Genomic DNA, 23343 nt, shown 5'->3' on the forward strand with positions numbered 1-23343 from the left:
AGTCTAATAAAGCTACATGTGACTTTTATTTTTGCTAATTTTTATCAATTATCATCACTTTTGTCAAGAAAAGTGCAGTTTTATTAATATTATTACCAATATTACTTTTATTGTGATGTGATTTTGCTTTATTTACGGCTTCTTAGAACTTTCTACAGATGCAACAAGGAAAATGCTGTGCTTGATTTACTTTAACCAGGTTTCCCAGGAGGTCAGAGGCTTACAACATATGCCTTTACAAATGATGTTTATATGACCCACCCACCCAGTGTGCCTGCTAAAATAAATCAAGACCAGCGTTCAACTGATTTTCGCTCCTTGCTGCTCCTATAGAGTCAATGCAAATGGAAAGCTCCTGGAGGTGACTGAGAATGTACTGTAAAAGAAAAAAGACTGAAATATGTAATTCAAAATGTATGAGTGAGTTCAACTGTGTCGGAGTCCTGACTAACATCTCTAAGAGCCATATTTATTTGTTTACTTCCACTGGTGACGAAAGTCAAAATGAACAGTCTCATGACAGCAACTGATCTGAAATTGAAACAAAGTGCATTTTGATTTGGTCTTGCTTCAGTAATTGCACGTATTTCAAGTTGGAACTGAAGTATTTATACAGTTGAAAAATTCGCGTTTATAATCCTGTGCTGTTACAGACGTTGGAACTTTAAAAAGGAATGAACTGAAAGGTTAATGTCAGAGGAGAAAAGCTTGATGCGTTTAGTCTTCAGCATCCAGTTTGTGTGTGTTGTCTGATGATTTTGTGCTATCACACCTATAACGCAAAGTTTGAAACGAATGATTTGTTTTCCGCACCATACTGCTGGAGCAGAGACATGTTTTACATTTAACATCGTTGATATTTTCTTTTAACACCTCCAATCAATTCATTTTACTTCTTCTAGTCTTTTAAATTCACATTCTTCGCTCCAGGGAGATACTCTGCTACTGCTCTTTTTTTTCCTCGAGACATTGCAGACTGTGTACGTGAACCTATCCACCCTTCCTTGCTGGAGGTGGGAGGTGGTGGAGGCCAGAGCTGGCGCTGGTGTCGCTGCTCTGTGTTCTTTGTGGCTGTGGAGGAGGAGGAGGGACAGGATTCAGAGTCCTGCGGTGGGAGGTTTAGTGCACTGAGTGGGCAGCAGCTCCAGCATCTGCTCCCTCTTAGCGGCAACCACACTGGGTGTTATTGTTCCCGACAGAGATGAAAAAAAGGGAGGGTGGGGGGCGGTAGGGGTGGAGGATGACATAGGAGAGGTAGCAAAGCATGGAACACGAGGTTAGAAAAGTTGGAACTAACGACAGAGAGATGTGTAAATCTGATGAAGTAGAGTTTTAGTGGGTGAAAAAAGAGACTGAGAGCGGGAGTGTGAAGTCAGATGTCAGATGGAGGGAGGGCAGGGAGACCCGTGTAGGGGGGAAGCCTCATAAAAGCATCATTAGGGAGTAGGCTGTACCTCCAGGCATGCTCGCCCAATGACTCACACCTACAGCTTGTTAGGGCTTCCACTCACCAGAGGAGAGGCTGAGTTCAAGGCCACGAGCTGGGTTGTGTGTCGGGACACATGGTGAGGAATGGATAAATAAAACAACAAAGCTTCGCATGTCTGACACTTTGGTTTCAAAGAAAGGGAAAACCACTTCCCAAAATAAAACAGACTGTCATTCTTGTTGACTTTTAACTGCTGTAGCAAAAACCAAATACGTTGCACTTTTAATATTAACATGGATATTGTGCTTATAAAGCTGGGGGATCTCTGTGTTCTTAACTTATTGACATGCTTATTGTGCTTATAAAACTGTGATGTTCTCCAAAGGTTTGCGATTGTTAGTGAAATATGGAGGTTTTTAAGGCAGCTATGCAATGCTCATCTTGTGGAAATGCAAATAACTGCTGAGTTGAGTATCTAAACCTCTTATTTGTAAGGGAAAACAGCTCTCCATTGAAATATCTATTTGGTTTTCAGAGCTTCTAGTGAGCTCCTGTACTTCTTGGTTCAGCCCTGACACACATGTACGTACTGTAGTTGCAGTTTTACAATGCCATGAAATTTGATAATGATCATTTCAAGTACGCTCTGCAACATCACATTCAAATACTTATACAATATGGTTAAACTGGGGATTTGTTTACAACCTCCGTGATCGTAACGTTCGCTCTAATGGCCTCTGTTATAAAGTGTGACTCGTGGTTTGGCCCTGATTTAAGCTGGAGAGTAAAAGCTCAAGCCAACAGGAATGATGGTCAAAACTAAGAAAATAAGATGACTGAAAAAAGAAACTTTACCTTTAGAATCTGTCCCCATTAGGACATTAGAGACCATGTTCTGCCCAGTGTCCATGAGGTTATACGGGGTGCATGTCATTTGGCTGAACTCTGAAAATAACCATGTAATACAAACTCTCACCCCCACCCACCCCCCCTCCTGGTTGGGTTTGTCCTCAAGAGATTTCTCGCACGTATCTGAAATGTTGGTAATATGTTAGTATGCACGAGCATGTGGAATGTGGGAATGGTTTTGGCTCCGGTAATTTGCTGACAGCCCTCTGTGTACACAGCTCTCCTGATAGACAACGAATTATAAAGATGTTACCTGCCCCACTGAGGGACACAAACTAGATTTTAGCTTACACCTGCCAGGTCAGCAGTTCACTTGTGGCTTGGCCTGGAATTGTGCGACTGGCACTGATGCATGTAGCTGTTCAACATACAGTACCTCATGTATCTTGGCAAAATGTGCTGGATTTAAAGCACCTGACAACTTGGTTTTTAAATTATCTATGTGTGGAGTTTTTTTATGGGATTACAGTGTTTTTAGATACTACAACAATTTTCAAATTCTAAAAATAGTGGCTTTAAGCTCACTTATATATTTTCAACCTTCATGGTTGGGTTTTCATTCATAATCACTGCTTATCAACCTGGTTTACAACAGCCAAGCTCTGATAACCCCCCTCTGTACCTGCCCAGTACCAAACGGACACAGATGAAGTTAGCTCTTCACCATAGTGAAACATTTAGCGACTACAGCCAAATAGCCTAATATAACAACTATTTTCATCATCTATTCATTTGAATTTCCTAGAGCGAGAGAGGGGACATTTTAAAAGAACTTGTTTTGTTCAACCAACAATCAAAAATGCATTTAAAATGATATGAAACAAACTTTTTCCAAAAGAATCCCACTTCAAATCAGCAAGAACAGAAATTGTGAAACCTCTAACGTGAAATCAACAGCATGGCACATAGAGGAAGTTGATTAAGTAATTACATTTTCAGGGCCTCTAAAGGTAAATCAATCAATTACCTGATCTATTTATCTATCAATGTATCTAATCTTGAGGTCACCCAATGGCCATAAAATCTATTACATTTATCTGCACATCAAAAGATCACAATCTCAGGTTTAAGCCCGCTTTAAACCTGACTCTAATCGTGTCTGTCTTGTCCAGACAGGTTCAGCACTTTGGCTGCTCTACTCAGCTTTACTTTAGAAGTGTATATTTATTCCACATCCATGCTGAGGCCACAACGGTGGGTGCTCTACATACTAACCATACAGGGCCTTTGCACAGCTCCTTCCAAGCCTATATTGGTCTCTCACGTCAACCTGAGTCTTTAATCCTGGATAATAAGATTTCCTTACCCTTCAAATCTTGTCAAATCCCACTCAAGTCAAGGCCTCCCCAACCAACGTTGTGGACATGTTACAATGGAAAGAGACTTACCATAAATCCGAGCGTCCTGGCATGAGCCTCTTCTTTCCGCTGAAATATGGTTCAAAATCTTGGGTTTTGAGTCTGTGGGCGTAGTCTATATAGCCAGATACTTCCTGTCCAAGAGTATTATGATCCCTTATGAAAATGACCGACTGTAAAAAGAGAGAAAAAGAAGGAAACCCTCTGTGTAAATAATCATGGCCATCAAGCCTCTCCTGAGTAAAAGCCAGGAAGGCCGATGTCGCTTGTTAAAAGTGGACAGATAGAGGGGATCTGTTACAAATCCTCCCACTTTGAAATACAAAGGCTCATGTTATACTTTGAATCAGGTCCAAATCCAGATACACCTAATCCTGAATGTTGTCCTGTGATGGCCCAAACTCACTGAGGTGGGCCGTCTACAGAATGTCCTGCTCAGATAAGTGCGTGGGACTCCAGCTGAATCCTTCGACTTACAGTACAGTAACTAGAGTCTCAGTTCCGTTCCAACACACCTACAGTCCGAGCAAGAATGTAGCTTGAAATTACTTGAAACGTGGAGTCCTGAGTTTAAACTTAATACTGTAAGTTGTGTGAATAGGTAAGGGGGGGAAAGTCAAGACAAAAAGGGGGGCCTAAAAAGGTCCTTAAAAATGTGATAAAATCTGACAACCTTCCATATTCAAAGGATTAGAGTAGTTATCAGCATCTGATTTTAGTGTAAATGTAACCAGAACGTTTCCTAAACTCTGTCACTCCAACATTGCTGTGTTCAGCAGTTTATTGTAAAGCTCCGTTACACAGAATCAGGCAGTCTAATCTTAACATCATCAATCTGTTTCTACATAGTGTAATTTTACTATTGCGTCCTCTGTCTACAACATCTACTGCACATCTGTCCATCCTGGAAGAGGCCCCCCCCCCTTTTGTTTGCACTTTGGGGTATTTCTTTGGGAAGTTTTTCCATATATGAGCCGAGGCTTTAAGGATAGAGGGTGATTTGTGATTTTGATATATCAATGTTTATTTCATTTTTCTTTTTTTTTTTTTTTATAATTTTTCGGTTTAATAAGGCTTTCTACAAGCCTACTACCCATCTAATTATTACCAGTTTGACAGACCAATCAACCGCCCTGATTCAGCTGGAACAATAGCAAACTCATTTCACTTTTAATGGTAAAACCACTGGAAAATGGCAAACCAGTGCCTTGATGTGTGCCGTCTTTGGAGCAGATCTGAAATGGACCCATATCCAAACCCCACATACAAAGAGTCATGTTTTTTTTTTTTTTAAAAGAAACCTGTTCCAACAGGGACCAGCAGACAGTCAGTCTGGTCTGAAGTAGACCCGAGCATAATTAGACTCAATCCAAAATGCGGTCCACCTGAACAGACCCAAACAGGGAGAGAACACAATCGCTGGCAGCAGCATGATGCTCCACCAGTTAGCAATACATCTACACTTGACAGGTCACACTTCAAAAAACAACAACGATGTACCACATGATCAGACCTGATGGCGAGTCTTCTTTGGTATTAGACTACTGACACTCAAACCCGAGACACACGGTAAAGAGCATCTCTATCTTATTGGCTAAAAGGCTCAGAATACAAACGCAACAGGCAAATATTAGCTTTTCAAACAGACTGTTAAAAAAGACACCCCTAAGATGCCGACACGAGGGCGACACATCGGCTCTCTACAATCTAAACACTGATTTCGGATGTCGGTGAGTAAGAACAAAAAAGGCTTGGACTCTCCAACGCGAACAAAACACATAAATCTAAAGGAAGTTTCCCGGCTGCTCATCACAGACCAGGTCTTTGAAGTGAGCTCAAACCAGACATAATCTGGGGGAAAAAAGGATGACAAATGGTTTTGTCACCGGATTCAGACAAAGCAAATGAAAGGCATGTTGTCAAAATCCCCTCAGGAGACAGCAGAACATGAAATGATCTTTTCATGGCGATTTGATGGTTTAGATAACACGTGATGACAATGGACGGGAAGAACTCCAAACAGAGGACACACTCAGGTGTGAAGAGGTTGTTTTGTCTGCCAAAGATGAAAAGAAGCTTTTCTTTCTTTCTTTTCCGCCTTGTGTTGAGAAAGGAGGACTCTCTTTGTGTCTGACTGTTTCTTGTTTACTCTGAGCGTGAATGAGTCCCACTTGTCGGCCTACAGTAACACAGTAAGAGGATCCAAGTGGAATACCTCAGCTCGTGATATCACATTTGTATAACTGTCAGGACACGGGCCATCTGTGGATCCCTTTACTAAAAAGGCGTGAGATAACTAGCGCTCCAGAGCTCAGAAGAAAAGAGGGCTCCTTTCTCTCTGTCTCTCAAACGTTTAAAACAGATGCTATCAGGTTCACAGCTGGCTGGAGGCCTGGGCCAGATACCCTATCTACTGGCTTCTGTCCTCCTGCAGCCAGCCTTGAAAAGACATCATCAGCTGGACCCTGCACAGGCAAAGGAGGCGAGAAACATTTGGGCAGTGGCAATACAAATATCAGCTGAATCCGTCAGTTTGCTAAATGAGCCAGACAACAACAACATCTTACTTCCATACAGTCTTTGGGCTGTTTGGGCTCATTAGTTTTTTATCATCGGTAGTTATTTAGAATTTTCAAAATCAGCTCAAAATTAGAATTAAAAATAAATAATCTGTCAGAAAAAAGTCAGATTATAAATCATACATATCATCATGTTTTTAATTGCTGTTTCCATCAGTTATGATAACACTAAACTCACCAAAGTAATGACCGAGATCTGGGAATACACAGCGAAAATGCTAAAATGTCCAATAGGGAAATAATTCTGATTAGAAAATTGTAAATTCAATTGCAAAACTTTTAATAAAAATAGCAAAGTAGCAAAAATCTTAAAATTTCAGTGCTGCTCTTAAGCATTCCTGCTCAATGATATGCAACATTGCAGACAATGATCTATTACACTCAGTCATATTAGAACAGTATGACTGATTAGGCAAAATCTCTGATGGTGGTGTCACAGTATCTATCATTACAACATTCAATTAAGCATTAAACCAGAATTATAAATTAACCTAACCATGTTGTCAACACGTTTTTGCTCAATTCTTACTTCCAGCCTTTGGAAGAATTTTCAGATCTGTGTTTGTCAGGAGACAATAGAGTCGGTCTAGACCTGCTCTATTTGTAAAGTGTCATGAGATGACTTTTGTTGTGATTTGGCGCTATATAAATAAAATTGAATTGAATTGAATTAAAATCAGGGTGAAAAAGCCCGGTCCTTTCTCTTCTGTATGCAGTTTTCATCATTCATGTGTAACACAGAGAAAGTAGCGCTGGAAACTGCCTAAATGAAAAAACACCATTACGTTTTGACAGGTAAGCCAAAGTTCATTTCACTCTCAGGGAACTGGGGGATAGAACGGTCGAGTCAGACTCGCTTATTTGCTGCAAACAACCAATATGACTTTCGGCTTCAATGTCGGAGGGAGCCGGGGGACCTCCACCTTACACCATGGAAAACAAGTGGAGGCCTTACGTCACCTGCCAGCAATTACCAAGAACAGGTGTTGTGACCTCACAGGGCAGCGAGTGAGAGGCCCCGCTTTATGGCAAACATCAGTCTGGTTAGTGCCTGAGAAGCGGAGCGCTGCACAGGTCCCAGGTAGAGATCCTGGCTCTTTGTGATACTCAATATTCAGTTTGCTCCTCTTTGAAACTTCTTTTTTTTTTTTTTTTTTTTTTTATGTGTTCACAGTTGAAATTTCAGCTGGCTGGAAGGAAAACACCAGTGACCTTAAGATGAAGGTTACATAAACCAGTAAAGAACAGTAGAGCAGGAGTTTCTTTAAATCCAGGATCCGTGCAGTTAATAAACACAACAAAGCATCTCAAATCCTCGTGGGTACCCCGCCCTCAAAAAATCCTCTACGAACATGTTTATGTGCTCAGAAACAAACAGTGAAACTTGAACAGTGTTGACAATCGTAATTATTGTGGTCTGTGAAAATGGTGGAGGGATCCCCTGCCCCTTGACAATAAGTAAAACCCACACAGATGTGAATTACTCCACAGACCTTTGGCTAATCTTTCAAAGCCCCACGGCTGAAAGAGAGGGATTTACAAATTCAAGTCAAACAGAAGCTGACAGCAGGCTGACACGTACTGTGCCCCTCCTTTGTGCTTTGACAATGTCCTACAGGTGGGGACACAATGGCCGGACCACCTGACATCCTGTGGCGTGAGGAGTGTGTGTCTGAATGCATGTGTGACTGTAGGTGTTTGTTTGTGTGGTGTGTGTGTGTGCGACACAGAAAGGGAGCTAACTAGAGCTAACTAGCCACCAGGACTGGGCACTGAACCTCAACACTGTTTTGGTAACAAGTAAAATGTCAAGTATCAAAAGCTGGGATCAAATGTCTGTTCAGATTCCTACTCCTTGATCCAACAGTTCCTGAATCAAATTGTAGATTAGTTATAGATCGTCAAGGTTTTATAAAGACAATATTTCATATTTGAGAAATCTGGTGTCTGTAGAAAAACATATTTGCAGTACATTTCTAAGTAAGTAAAAAGTATTGTTTTGGTATCTGTACCAAAACTCAGGTACATTTCATTTTGGCTTTATTTTCAATATTTGCCTTTTATAAATTAATCTTTTAGTGTATAAAATGTCTAATAAAATAGTTCTGTCTGACCAACAGTCCACAACCAAAAGTTGTTAGTTGATTGATTACTTAATGAATGAAAATGAATTGACTTATGCTTTCAGCGCGAGCCAGAAGCTATCCAACTGTCATTGTACTAACCATATCCTTATTTTTAATTTGCTGAACATCCACTTCTTGTTATGATGTGATGTATCCTGTACCGTATTCTCAGTGTCATTGTGTGTTGGTCTCCAACTAATAATTATTTTTAATATCTAGTGACCTATTTTTTTCCCCAGAGCCCAAAGTGACATCTTTAAATCTTTACATGTAAAGTCAAAGTGATGATAATGATATAATCCTCACATCTTAAAAGCAGGGATCCAGCAACTGTTTTTGCTCAGTAAGTGACTTAAATACATTTGACATATTTTTTGTTGTTTCAGTATTTTATTATGAGTATGTCCTTATTGTTACCTGCAAGGGGACTGCAGATAAAAATGAAAGCTCAAAGCTACTTCCTGGTATATGTTTAATACTATCCATCCCCACAAATAAATCAGATAAAGTCAATGAATAAGTCCATCCATCACATATTAGAGAGTGACAAAGTGAAGAGGAAGCTGTAGGAAAGAGTTTATTACAGAACAGATTTCATCACTGTGTACAACACTGACTGCTTTTAGTTTAACACACACACACACACACACTCACCGACACCACCAACCTGTCTGCCGGCCCCGGTGGCCCCCTCCTCCCCCAGTTCTCCAGCCCACCTCTGCCCACACCAACCAACCCCCCCCCCCCCCCCCAGTCTCTGGGAACAATCCTGCAGTGTCAGGGAGCTGTGCAGGTGTCTTGCGGTGTCAGCTGCCATACTGTTTATTATTGGTGGGCTGCGCTTTAGGAGGAATCCCGGGCCATCACTAACAACTGTGTAAATTTGTTGGGGTAAGGAAAACATGGCCTCTACTACAGGAATGTTTTTAGGTGGGAGCCCTTTTTCTGGCAGGCTTTACCCATGTCCCCTTTCTGGATATCCTTTGCGAAGTGTATGTGTGTGTGTTTGCTTATTCAGATCCTCATTAGCTACTGTGACAACATCAGTAGCTACTCTCCGTGGGGTCCACATAATGTAATCACATAATTAAGACCTTTTCTACCTCTCCAGATGTGGGTGCTCATGTGAATGTTGTGGAATCATTTGCATACATTGCAACGCTGGTGTTATTCAAAGTCAATGGAAAATCATTGGTAGAAAACAAAAGCTAAACAATCCCTTGAGGCACACCACACTCTTCTGCTCCTTCATCAGTAAGACTGTTCACTCAACGTATTCACTGACAACTTAGTATCAATTAAATCAAATGCTGCAATAAAATATAACAACACAGCTTTTTCTCATCAATGTCTGTCATCCAGTCAATGAGTTAATGAGGCAAACGAGTTAATGCCGTAGTTGTATGCACAGTTTTTACATTGTTTGTAAAAGAAATGCTTCTGAATTTGTTTATATCAAATCTTTTCATAATTTTAGTGAAGATGCACCTACTATAATACTATTCCTCAAACAGTGAGCACATGGAACTTGTAGGATTTCACCGAGCATTCGGCTGCGGTTGCAGTTTATTGATCGCTGCGCTTTTTTCCTCTCCAATTATAGTGCGAATGAGATACGGCATGATGAACGTCCTCTTTACCTGACACGTCCATGGCAGTTACCTGCTCAGCATGACGGACGCTCTTATTTATCCTCGTTCTTGTCTTCCTTGACAGCATAACCCAAGTTTTGTTGGAGCGTGGCCTTCTCACGGCGTGTTCAGCATGTGTTTGATGGGTGCTCTGTGTGTGTTGACGTGTGTTTGGGGAGGTGATTACTTATTTGACTTGGAAGTGACTTCACACGGCCTGCTTGTGTAATAGCTGCGACGGTAGAAACCGTATGTGCTGAGGTGTGTTGCGTCCGTGGGGATCTACCCGAATTACACATCCTGCAGGATATGTGATCCAGAGCCAGAGCTCACTTACTGAAAAGTTTGTAGGCAACAAACCAGGTCATCGCAGTCACTAACCTACATTAGTCAGCGCTAACTGCAATGTAACACTGAGAACTTCATGACCGTCATGTTCTTAGCAATCATATTCCAAAAGCATGAGAAATTAAAAGGTGTAATCCAGCCCATTGTTTTGGGAATGCATATTTTTCACAATTCTTTTTACTTTAATCACAAAAAACTGTTGACATTAGCTCTATGATAACACATCACTAAAATTGTGAGTAATGCAAGAGGTGATGCATGTCTTGCCTCAAGTTGCCACCCACATTCAAAACACACATAGACCAAGGTATCTACCACAATGAGAAAGCAAAGAGCAGCATTTAAAAAGATGGCTGTTCAATGATGAGAATATATGACAACTTAACTGTTCCCTGTAAATCACAGCTAAAAGACGTAAAAGTATTGCACCATCAGTCACCAATAAGAGTGAAACTGGGACTTTGATAGAAGATTGTAAAAATATCATCCAGTTGCAACTCTGTAGACAAAAGACTGATTTTGGAGGCCAATATCGATGATATGTAAGAGCTTAAATCAACCAAATCAATATCAACCAATATTGTTTTACATGAAAACTGAAAATTAAACATGTCGGTGGCCTCTGGTGGACGAAATACGTCATGCAACAGCATTAATTATAACCAGCAAAAAGCATGTTTAACACTGCTGATCAATGCACAGATATCAAAAAGGCCCACAATGTAGTCATTCTGGGAAACAGCAGCTGAATTCAGTTCATATCAGAGCTTTTTTGGAGAGACATTAGGTAAACGATTACACGTATATACCACACACAAACACACCTACTGTATGCACTCACTCTCAAAATGTGTTGGAGTGTGCCTTTTAGACACAAGAGCAGGGTTGAGAGTTGTTTGTACAGTGCTGTGAGTCACCGTAATCTGTTTGAGCACCCTTTAACGTACCCTCTCATCACAACCCTCCACATGGGCCGCTGATAGACTGCAGCCACACTTCCCAGACTTCCCTACACTCTCTCCTGGCAAATGCTGCTGCTTTTTCCATCCACTAAAAAGTCTAAATCCAAGTCTATATCTATGGAAGTAAATGCAGACTATGGCTTTGATTGTTTCCATCCTGGAAAGAGATGAAGACATTTCAGCTTTACCCCACAGATTCAGCGGTCACTATGACTTCAAATATTTGAGTGTTTACAATGCAAACACAGTATTTTAAACCGGGTCATTTCTATCCCCGTCTAGGATTCTACCGTGCCATCATGTTACTGAGATACCTCACCGTCGTGTCGGAGAAAGAATTTCTAAAGCTTTCGGTTGTAATTGTCATAACAGGCCTTATTGTGTGTGCATGCAATAAGGATGGAAATAATCAAAAGACATTTCTTTTCCTTTCGTTTATAATTACAGGGTGTGTCACTAGACAGATGTCTTGGCACCAGATACAAAAATGCACAAGTTAACTGTTCAAAAGGACTTCTTGCCCTACACTGTGGTTTAATGTTATATCTGTATTCTCTTAAAGCTCTGCACAAAGGCTGGCCAGGCCACACAAAACGGTGCAAAGAAACCTTTTTCTTTATTCTATGTAATGCATCACTGCATTAGAGGATTTTCTCTTTTTGTCGAATTATTTTTCCTTTGTAGCTAAACTCTGTTTGTTCCTTTTCAAACATTTGAATTTATTCTATTTAAGTTTGTTAATGATCTACTACAAGAACAAATTAATTTACTCCTCGGCTTTACGTTGTTTCCCTTCTTCCTTGAGACCTGGGTTGTAAGAGGGTGTATGAGTGTGTGGTTTTGCTCATATAAAATGAAGGGCGTGTTAGTGCATGTACAATGTAAGAGTCTTTTTTGTTGTTCATTTGTTTGTCTTTTTATTAGCTTCAAGACCATTTGGGAAATTCTGGGAAATTGCAAAGGACAGATTTCCAAATATAGTGCTTGGAGGAAAAGTGACCTAAAGCCCAGATTAGGTAATAATGCAACATACAGTATACAGTATGTTTTAGGTGATGCGTGGCAAATAGGGATACTAGAAAATGGGGATGTTTGGTTGTTGTTTGGACGTCAGTTTAGCAAAAAGGCAGATTTGTGCATTTGTTTACCCAAAGTCTCTCCATCTGCATCCATAAACAGACTGCATGGGTGTTTGTGCAAGAGACGGAATAAATAAATCCAGAAGCAGGTGTCCTCCTATTGGGCTTTCTAAACACCCAATGGTGGACAGCTACGCCCAGTGAGGTTAGCCATGAGGGCAGAACAACTGTGGCCAGATACCAAAGGGGAAGCGGCTCGGTCAATCAGTGAGGAAGGCAAGGCAGCTAGCTCAACCCTCGGCTGCGTTGGCCTCTGTCTTTTTGGAGAACTCGCCAGTAAAGCCATCACCACAAAATAAGTGGCTTGAACCCACACACTTGAAATTACAGGGAACTCGGAATCAGAAAATGCTATCCTGCTTTTCGCAATTGGTGTTTTAGAAATTCTATTAAAACCTCCTCAGTTTGGCCCCCGGTGCAGATTTGCTGTTTTTCTCCGACAGTTCACGTCAGCTGGAGGAATTGTGCTTTGTTTGGAAAATTTTCATTGTCTTCACAAACGATGCATTGCAAAAACAGCCCAACGTACTGTAGACATGGCAGCATGAAAACATTGTAGTTTGACAGAAAAAGCAGCAGCATGGTTTCTGATCTGGAAGTTATGGTTGTCTTTGGAAGACATGTTGGACGTGCCTATTAAACTCGAGTTCACTGGGAAAGAGTAACGTAGTCACACTATGCTCTTACTGTAGTAGTGCCAAAGGAACTTCCTGCTGCAGTATAAAGCAGTGATGATAACATGAAAACATGACCTGGACCGGTTTCCTAAAAACAACACTTCAATAGCTTAACGGCAACTCAATCTTTGTACAACCAATTTTAATGTTGATTTGTGTTGCAAGGAGACTGAACAAAAGTCAAATAGTTCTTTGCATATTTGTAATTCTATTTTTTTCAGTCAACCATAGAAAAGACTTACTCACATCTCAAACCTAGAAGCCAGAAAAGCAGAAGGAAAAGTCTATCCTCAATAAATGCAGACCCATGATGACAGAACCAGCAGGGTGCTTTTGCAAGATTTGCACTGGCAGACCATCTGCTGAGCAGTTCAACACACTGGAAAGGAGTTAATTCTTCTAAAAAGGCACTTTTTCTAGACCTGCTTGCTTTTACTACCACATCCACTAACATAAAATGTCCATAACTCATCGCTCAATTAACAGACAAAAAGACAAAGTGAACAGTAATGGAATCCCTCTAAAGTATGCAATCTGTTAAAGAACATAGTTAAAGGTTTGAAATCCTTGGCAGGTGGCAGACATTTTCCTGGTCCCCACAACTGCAGCTGATAAAGGCCTTCCCCATATGGAGAATAAGCTGTCAGCCTGACAGGTGGCATCACTTACAGCGCTCGGTACAGAGCCTTGTAACAGAAAAGGGGTAAAGTTTCTGCTCCCTGGAAGAGAAAAAAATCCTGCCCCTACAGTAAATTAGTCGCATGCCTGAATTCAGAGAGGAATTACGGGTTGAGAATAGCAGGCGGGTCTGGCACATGTGGTCAAAACACAAATCAGTCAAACGCCATCTCAGCTACGGATTTCAGACACCAAAGTGACCAAGTAAGGCATATCTTTTCCCTCCCCTCCACTCCTACAATCATTTTCCACATTCCACTGGCTTTTAAATTACCAGTGGGAAGAAGAATACAAGTTTAGCCTAAAATATATGTGAAAGCAGTGCAACAGAGTTGCTTGTCCACTGGTGAGTTTGCGAAAGCTTGTCTAAAAAATGAAAAACTGGGATTATGGTATGATTAACTTTGTGGGTAATTTATGCTTTCTGTTGCATTTCCTGTCCTGTTTACGGACCAAGTATTTTATTTTATGTGGTGCAAGTCTGAGGGCTGGCAGATTTACTTGCGCTTTAAAAATTATGTAGCAAGATGAAGATATAAGGAATCTATTCTGACGTTTCTTAGCTCAAAATAGCATGTGTCCGATAGATAACTTTCTCCAAACCAGGAGGTTCCACCTCGGGTTAAATATGGATGTCTAAATACTGAGCAAAACTTAAGACACCAAAGATGCCCAAATGAATGCCCGATATTGGATGTAGTAATTACAAAGTACAAAATCTTCTCAAATATATCCAGAGAAAGAGAACAATGGCGACAAAGTCCTGCACCAACGTCAGTAAATCTTCTCCTTCACCCCAATCACTCTCAGCAAATAGGTAAAACTCTCAAACTAGAGACCAAGAAAACCAAGAATTCAATCTGAAGAAAGATTCTTCCAGTGAGATTGATACGCACTTAACTCTCAATCCATGTTCTCTATCTTTAATACTTATATATGAATCATCTCTACTTCTCTTTTCTTGTTTAAGAGCGTGAAATGCGAGCGTATGGAAAATGTATTTTCTCTTCTTAAATTAGCAGTATTCGTCTTTCAAAGTGCAAAAGATGAACACAAAACTAAACACTAAACTGCTGACACACAGAAATCTGTTTGTGCAGGTGCGTGAAACTGGTAACAGTTTGTGTGATTTGTAATGCAAGCGTTTATCAAGATCTGAGTCCCTGAGAATGTGTTCATGAATGCCTGACAGTAAAGTCTTGAGGTTTTCTTGTCTTTGTTTTTCGGTGGGGGGCTGCTCAGAATCAGAGCTACTGTGTTTTCTTGGGGGAACAAAGGCGAGACCTTGAGGTAACCGTAGCTGTGTTAAGGATTTCATTTCTCATACAGCTGTGTGAAAAGGGGGCACGCAAACAATGTTAGCATCTGTGGTCGACGCCATATCATCTGTGACAACTGATTCAACACTGCGGAGGAACAAGGTTGTTTTTACTGAAACCGATATGCTACAAAATTAACACGATTAAGTTAAGACTGTCAATCATCACTTTACTGGGTTGTCTGGAAATATAATTTCCAACACTGGTCTAGTTTTTTTTCATATCTTTATACAAGGATTTAGAATTGAAACCATGGTTGACCCGAGGATTAGACTTTACACATGCACATGATTTTATCTATTGTATGTGTCTTTTATGTATCTGTCCTGCATCTACTGTATCTTCAATTGGTCGTAGCTTTTTGAATTTGACCAGAACCCCAATCCAGAACCCCAGTTTTCACCGTCAAAGCCCAGCCATTCCCTCCGACCTCCTTCCTATGACTTCTGTGATGTAGAAGGATCTCACACTTCCTGGATTGGAACATTTTCTTTTTCACATTTCCTCCAAAACACGTGGAGAAGCAAACGTGGAGACAGGGTTGCTTTTACGACTTCTTGGGTGTCCGAGTGCAGAAGTGGTTCAGCAATCATGTGCCGTGTCCCAATTCAATATTACAAGCTGGTAGTATACATTATGTACTACTAATAGAGCTGCAACGATTAGTCGATCGAAAGAAAATTAATTGCAAACCATTTTGATAATTGATTCATCGTTTTTTTCAAGCTAAAATGTCAAACATTAGCTGCTTTTCTTCGTCATTTTTGATTGTAAATGAAGAGAGAGAGGGATCTGGGAAATTGTGATGCGTATTTTTCACAATTTTTTCACATTTATAGACAAAACAATTAATCGTGAAAATAATCAGCAGATTAATCGATAATGAAGTCAATGTAAATATACCATTTTGAAAGATATAAGACTGTATCAAACTACGACTTCAAGCAACACTTCATTTAATTAGCTTCCATTTTCTTTGTGCAATGCACAGAGGGACAGTAGTGTCCATCAACATCAAATCAAGTGCATTTAGTATGCACATAGACCTGAGTACACGTCTACATACTCAGGTTAGAATCAGTGTGTAGAATGAAATTGGGTCCCAGCTACAGTATATGTTTGCTATCTGTACAACTGATTTAACACAGAGATGACAAGTCTGATGCTAAACTGCACATTACAAACATCCTGCAAGTCATTCAACTGGAGGCAGACAAATTCATCTTGGTGGGTCCGAGTACTTGTCATTGTCACCTTGGCGACAAATCATTATAATGTGGTTCAAATTATCGTACGGAGTTACCCGCAGTGCAGCTATGCAAAAATTACACAGTGCCCTTAGTTCTAAAGTGGGCACGAACAAGGCTGCCACAAACAACTTTATTTTTGAGTGCACTCCCTTCCTGTTATTTGAGGCGGATGTTTTAACAGATTTTTGAGTGGAGGCAAATACATTGGTCAGCTGCATCTGCAGCAGCAACAGATACAGCAGCGCCCCGAGCTCACAAAGTTACTACTTTAGGCACAGATGTTGGCTACAGTAACCTCATGACGATGATCCTGCAGTAGTAAACACATACCAATCTTTCACTCCGACACTTACTGGAATTTAAAGAGCAACCAGCACCTTCCATAGGAAAGACTGGAATCTTACAGAATTCTGACAGAGTGCTGCATACAGTACAAGGTCCCGACATGAGCTCATTAGATTATACATCCTATTAGAAAAGTCTAGACAACAATGCCAAAAGTAAGACCTTTCTGTTTTGTAGCATACATTCTCAAACACACACACTTGCATAAATCAGCGGTCTATATAAGCAACATAGGAGTAATAACATAATAATATTCCTGCATAGTGTCGAATAGTGCACAGGTGTGCATTTGACTGTATTATACTGATGTATGCCTGAAACTAGATTGTTTTCCATTATATTACATCAGATAGATAATATAACTTAAATTAGCTAATAGCACAGTGTTTCTGTGGAAACAATGGAAAAATGACAACTCAACTTTTGCAGAATCGCACCAGCAGAAAGATGTAAATGTTAGAAAGTGGCTAACATAACATACTCTGAGAATATCTGAGAAAGTGAAGACTCACTTAATCCAGTCAAACAGCATTTCACAACATTCACTGTGCAAAGGGTGAAGGATTTAACTGCATTAAGGATCCATTCATTGATAGTTTCAAATACACTCTTTCCAGGAACAGTACGGGTGTAACATCTGTCCAACACCCCTTTCCTGGCCCTGCACAGTACGCTGTTACTCAAATCCACTCAAGCTCCACAAATTAAAAGCAAAGACCAACTACTACAACTTCACTAACGTAAAACAAACATGAAGTTTTCTCTGATCTGTTGCACTGAAACCACACAGATGCCTTGCCAGGTCGGCCAGTTTGCCTGATCCTGATCCATGTCCACTTACAGTAACCTTTTACGTCATTATGAAGGGGTGTGAAAAAATATATGAGAAATATTCAATATCTGTACTAAGGTATGAAATCCAAGTGACTTTGATGTGCTCGGAAAGCCAACACAGGTGTAAACCTTCACTCCAGCTCAGGTGTGGAAATCAGAAGGCAGCGGAGAAAAAAACAAGGATGTTGAGAGGGAGTTGTCCTCTGAATTACCCCTGTGAAAACACACTCACCAGAAAGCCCCTGAGACATTATTATTTTCCTTCCTTCTTTGTCTTGGAGAAAGTTTGGTTGAGTTTTTGTCAGATGAAGTGAGAGTAAGGGGTTTAGTGTCTATATTTCCCACGTTTTTTACTGACTAAATGTCTGTGTTGGGATCCAACTTTGGCGTAAATGTTCACTTGTAAAAAGGACGGCCTCTCTGTGCTGTAAAAGTAGAAGTACATGTTGGGTTGTAAAAGCAGCCATTTGTGGAAACATTGTGAATCTGATCTGAACACTGATCTGGTTCTTTAATATCTTTATTTAGCTGCCAGGCTGTTCCTCGTACTCTCTGACAGCTAAAAGGAGAGACAGTTTGTTTTGGCTTTGTTGTTGTCTGCTTCACAGAGAAACAGTGAAAGATTTTTAGCTTTTTGTGAGCCGTTGAGTGATGTAAACATGACAACTGTCAAAGTGTGAATCAAGTAAAAAAGAGATACCCAAGGATTAATATGGGGCTTTATGATAAACAAAATGCAATGTGTTTATTTCTGCCAGACCTGGTGCCCTTTTGTTGGAATGCTGCTGGTGCAGGATGTCGAATGGCCACATTACTAAAGTCCATGACCAACCACATAAAGCTGTAAAAATGACTGAATCTCAAAGTCATTTCCTCAACATCTTGCATCCTCCGATGCAGGAAGCCACACAGTAAATGCTTAGAAAGGCTCATCTTGATACTGTTTACCACAATCCAAACACCATGCTTTAATCCAGAATCATGTGTGAGGCTACGATTTTGTGGGAAAAATCTATTACCTGAAGCAAAAAAACATACAATACATGGGTCTCAGAGAACACATGACTGTCTACACTTTCTCCAGGTCAAGAGAGGGAGTCAGCACCAACAAGGACTGTGGTACAGGAGGACCTGCAAAAGACCTTAATACTAATATGTTAAAGAACACTGTGGACCACAAGATAAACGTCTTGCAACACTAAACAAGATTAATATCATTAGAACACAACAGTTCTGAAGTTTTGAGCTTCACCAGTATTTGCCTCTAATGTTATAATGTGTAAACATTTAAATAACAGGTGCGTAGGATCAAAAACTCTTCACTGAGAAGATTCCCACAAACGTGTTCACTCTGTACTCTGAAATGTTAGACATTTCTGCACTGAAGCAAAGTTCCCTCGGCAAGGAGCGTCAACTAACATTTTCTTTTTTTCTTTCTCTAAAGACACAAGGATGTACAAGGAAAAGAAGAAAGACACCCAAATCTGCGAAATAAAAGAGAGAAATTGAGAATTTTAGATGAGGATTTGAGTTCCTTGTATAAGCATGTCATTAAAAATCTGCTATACATGTAACAAGTTCCATAATCCTCCTCTAAAAACAATGGTAGTGTATATACCGTACTACATGCACTGTATGCTTTATAACCTACAGTATTTGTACATAAATATACCAAAACTGTACTGCTAAATCCAAAAATTACATTCTAGACATTTCAGACATTTTAGGTCTTACCTAATGATGTGATAGTAATGTAACAACTGACTTAAGTTCAACTCTTAGATCACCCAGAATGATCAGTAGCAGTGTGTGCAAAGGAGACAGCCCCCGTGCACCGACAACATGGATCTACCAAAATATCGTGTGACTTTATCCACCTCAGATGAAGTCGACGGCTTTGCTCCAGCACACACGTTCTCCCTCCACGAACTCTTGTTCCCACTTTTCATGTTGTAGCCTAAACTGTCAATCCTTTGACACAAAACAGACTTCAAAGTCTCTGGGTGGGGCACAGTTTCCTCCTAAATGTTTGGAGATTAGTCTGATCTTAGCAAGTCGACCAAAACGTAATTTGCAGACATAAAACAATTACCTTCCTGTTCAAAGCAAGCATGACATGCATTATTACAAATCGTCTTCTGAGACGTTTCAACATTTAACGTCTCCAGGATCCCCCATTTGAAATGTTAACATTTGTGGTGTGTGTCTGTCACAGCAGGCTTCTCTTTGAGGGTTTGAAGTGAACAAGCACTTTTCTAATTGTCAGCTCTTGGTCCCACTGCACATTAATCTGGGCAGCGCAGCCAGGGATTAGCTCCAAACAGAGGGGAAGTCCCTGCCCGTTGATCACACATGAACCACAAATACACACACACACACACACACACACACACAACTGTATGTGCCTGTGCATGCGAGCACACATGCAAACAAGAACGCATACAATATATATGCATGTGCGAGTACAAATGCACACATTCACGCGCACACACACACACACACACACACACACACAATATTGATTCCAGTCCATGAGCTAATGAGAACCAGCTTTTCTAACCACTCACTGCATGTGACATGATGGAGTTCCACTGTATTAAGTCTGTTAACATTTAAGAATATAACCGAGTCAAGCCAGGAACCACCGGCGTGCTGAAGGCAGCAGGGTGGCCTCATGGTTACAGCAACCACCTTGTAACTAAAAAGGTCACAGGCGTGAGCCCTGCAATGGCCCACATGTCCATCAAATTAAACTGAAGCCAAACCCTTTCATTCACTGTAACAGGCTCTAAATGTCAGCTCAACGCCAAATGTGCTGATGACATGCTTCGGGACTGGGACGGGGCCTTTCTAATACAAATGAAGCTTTAAATTTCATTGGTCAGCACTTCCGCTCTTCACTTAGGTTCACATGAAATGATCTATGGAGTCTGAGACGTCAGCAACACATTAATGCATCCATTCTGCAGGTCGGGTTTTGGGCCTAAACTATAAATTTTACTACTTAACATTAAAGCTGCTATATTCAATATTTTTATATTTACAACAGATCACATGACTACTTATGTGAAAGGGGCTACTTGTAGTGTTGAACCCACAGAGAATTATCACCTGACTCTGCAGTGTCCCGCAGCTCTGTGGAGCTTTATAGCATCTATCAACTCATTGTTTTGGTGTTCGGGCCTGCAACTTTACTGGTTTCCTTTCAGTGTTTTCATCAGAATCGTTTAAGGCCACAGCAGGTAGCTTAAAGCAGCGACTCTGTGTGTAGCTATGTGTTATGAGAGAGATTTGATGTTAAAATATTGGCTTTGGGCTTTGGAGCTTGTTCGGAGTGAAACATTTTGTTTGTTTGTCGTCAGGCCTCTGGTCAGAATGAATCAGGCTGGTTTAGGCTCAGCTTGAGCTAGGTCGGGCTTGGACGAGAATGAATCGCGCTAGGTGGGGCTTGGGCAAAGAACAAATACCTGCAAAAGACAACTGTTATGAATTAAGAACAGAAATTAGGGCTGCGTTAGAAAACTGGAGTGTAGATACGCCAGATGTGAATTCAGGAAACAGGTTGGATCTATTGTATCTCAGTTAGTGAGAATAAGACTGTTGGAGCCCTGAGCTATGATTCAGGATGATTACACAGGTGTATTTTCACATGAAAATGCACTGAGGAAGGTTGCCCTTTTTAGAAAAGATCATTTCAGTTTTTGTCTGTTTTGAAAGCCATACGAAGGCTTTTCACCACTAAACTCATTAATATAAAAAACCTGCCTAGTCCAACTTCAAATAGAAACATTGTTTTGGAGCCTTTGCAGCTGTATAAAGAATTATATGCCTATGAACTGCAACTAACACACATAACCGCTCTAATAGCCCTGCTCACGGCATAATGACGAGTTGTTCCGTGATTACTGTTTACCCTGCTTAAAATAACTTATTAAACAGGTGCAGCGTTATCAGAGCCTTATATTTGTGGGCACATTCCCAGGCAGACAAAGCCACAGGTGTAAGGCTTTGAAAGGGAAAGTGTACACAGCACAATCAGTTCTTAAGACAGACAAACGACTGCTGAGGCACGGGCTGGGCACAGCTCAAGGAAAATGTTTGCACTAAATTCAATTACTTTTGTTCATGGAGTCAGTATTGAAAGTGTTTGTTAAAGGCAGATTCCTACAGAGCATTGCTAAGTTGACTATGAGAGCAATGCATAAGGTGAATCACTGGGTCAGTTTTCTTATGGCTCACGTACAGCAACATTTGCAAACTTCAAATAGGAAGATGCCTTGTAATTAAGTCTTATTTCTTTTCAGACAAACTATTTGAAGAAGCAAATGAGGTGACAGTATGACCAAACTTGCTACAGACACTAATGTGCTCTTATATTACCACTTTCTGTCAGAGGGACAGTGGAGAGAACTCAGTCTCCCAATTATATCTACATCCATATTCCCTACAAAAAATGTGGTAAGATTTTATTGGTGGCTAAATGCAGATAATAATTTAGGTGGTCAAACACTAACAAATGAAAGACCTGCAAGAGATTGATTTTTTGTTAATTAAAGGTTGAGCAGACAGGAATAAACACAGCAGAGGAAGGTTATGATTAGGCCTTTGAAGATGCAGATAGGCTGCAGGATAAAGACAACTATGTTTAGAAAACTGCATGTGGTAATATAAGAGATATGCCTATAGAGATCTGGAGTACTGTACATCAAAGTCCTTTGAGTGACTGAGCTGTACACAGTCCTCTCATGTGCTGTAATTGTTTAAGGATGTTCAGGTTATATATCAGAACGGCATGGCAGATGCACAGGGGATTCAAAACAAAGACCAAATGTTTTGATTGCCTTCCAACACGACCCACATTAGCGTTTTCTGCTCAAAACCATTGCATATGGCCGTTACAAAAATTATTTACGACCGTTTCCTGATCTGCCGTCTCTACGATATGGTTAGGTTTAGGGGAAAAAAAACAACTTGGTTAAGGTTGGGGAAAGATCATGGTTTGGGTTTCAAAAAGTACTTGGTAAATTTTTCAGGAGCCATCTTGATCATGGTTAAAAGAAGAACGTCTTGGTTAAGGATAGGGAAAGAACCCTGTCATGGTTAAAAGAAACCAACATTGGTAGGAGACGGAATGCGACCAGCGGTTTTCCACGTCACTTTGTTGACCCATCCACCCCGAACTCCTCCTCGAGAGGTTTTGTGGTTCTGTAGCGATGTAACGCTACATCCGCCTTTGCCTCTGACAGACAACAGTCATAATTCCCATGGCCACTAGAGGTCCTTGTTAGGTAAACATAAGTAATTTCATTTGAACAAACAACTAAAGCAGTTGTTTTTCTCACTGTAACACTTTCATTGTTTCTCATACTGTGCTTTATTTATGCATTTTACAATTTACTGTTGTGACTTTTGATCTGATTTGGTTTTACTGTCTGTCCTTTATATTAATGAGACTGTCCTCACTAGAGATCCACCAGCACTGGTTGTAATCATCACATTTTCGATTACATTTTTTAATAATGACGGTCTCGTCTCAATAGCAAAGGTGGTTCGTTAGCCTTGCAAAGCTCAGCTGCTTTGACTTGCAATGCTGCTTGCAGAAACAACAGAAAGCTATTTTTGAAATTCAAGTGAAATTTTGTGATGTTTCTTCATGTTGAACACACTCGTTTGTGGTGTGTTTAGTCACAAAGGTCTGCATGTAGGGTTAGGAAGAAAGTTGGATGGTTGGGAGTACAGATTCTGTGTCCTGTCTTCAA

General features: G+C 40.5%; 1 protein-coding gene across 1 annotated transcript in view; it reads right to left on the reverse strand.

Annotated features, from left to right (window-relative positions):
• Nucleotides 1–23343, reverse strand: part of cfap299 (cilia and flagella associated protein 299) — a 65955-nt gene that overhangs the window by 10066 nt on the left and 32546 nt on the right. The window contains exon 4 of the mRNA XM_070905074.1: nucleotides 3727–3869. Within this exon, the coding sequence (XP_070761175.1) occupies nucleotides 3727–3869 (143 nt within the window). The remainder of the gene's footprint in view (nucleotides 1–3726; nucleotides 3870–23343) is intronic.

The sequence above is a fragment of the Enoplosus armatus genome, chromosome 4 (assembly GCF_043641665.1).
Source record: "Enoplosus armatus isolate fEnoArm2 chromosome 4, fEnoArm2.hap1, whole genome shotgun sequence".
NCBI classification, from domain to species: domain Eukaryota; kingdom Metazoa; phylum Chordata; class Actinopteri; order Centrarchiformes; family Enoplosidae; genus Enoplosus; species Enoplosus armatus.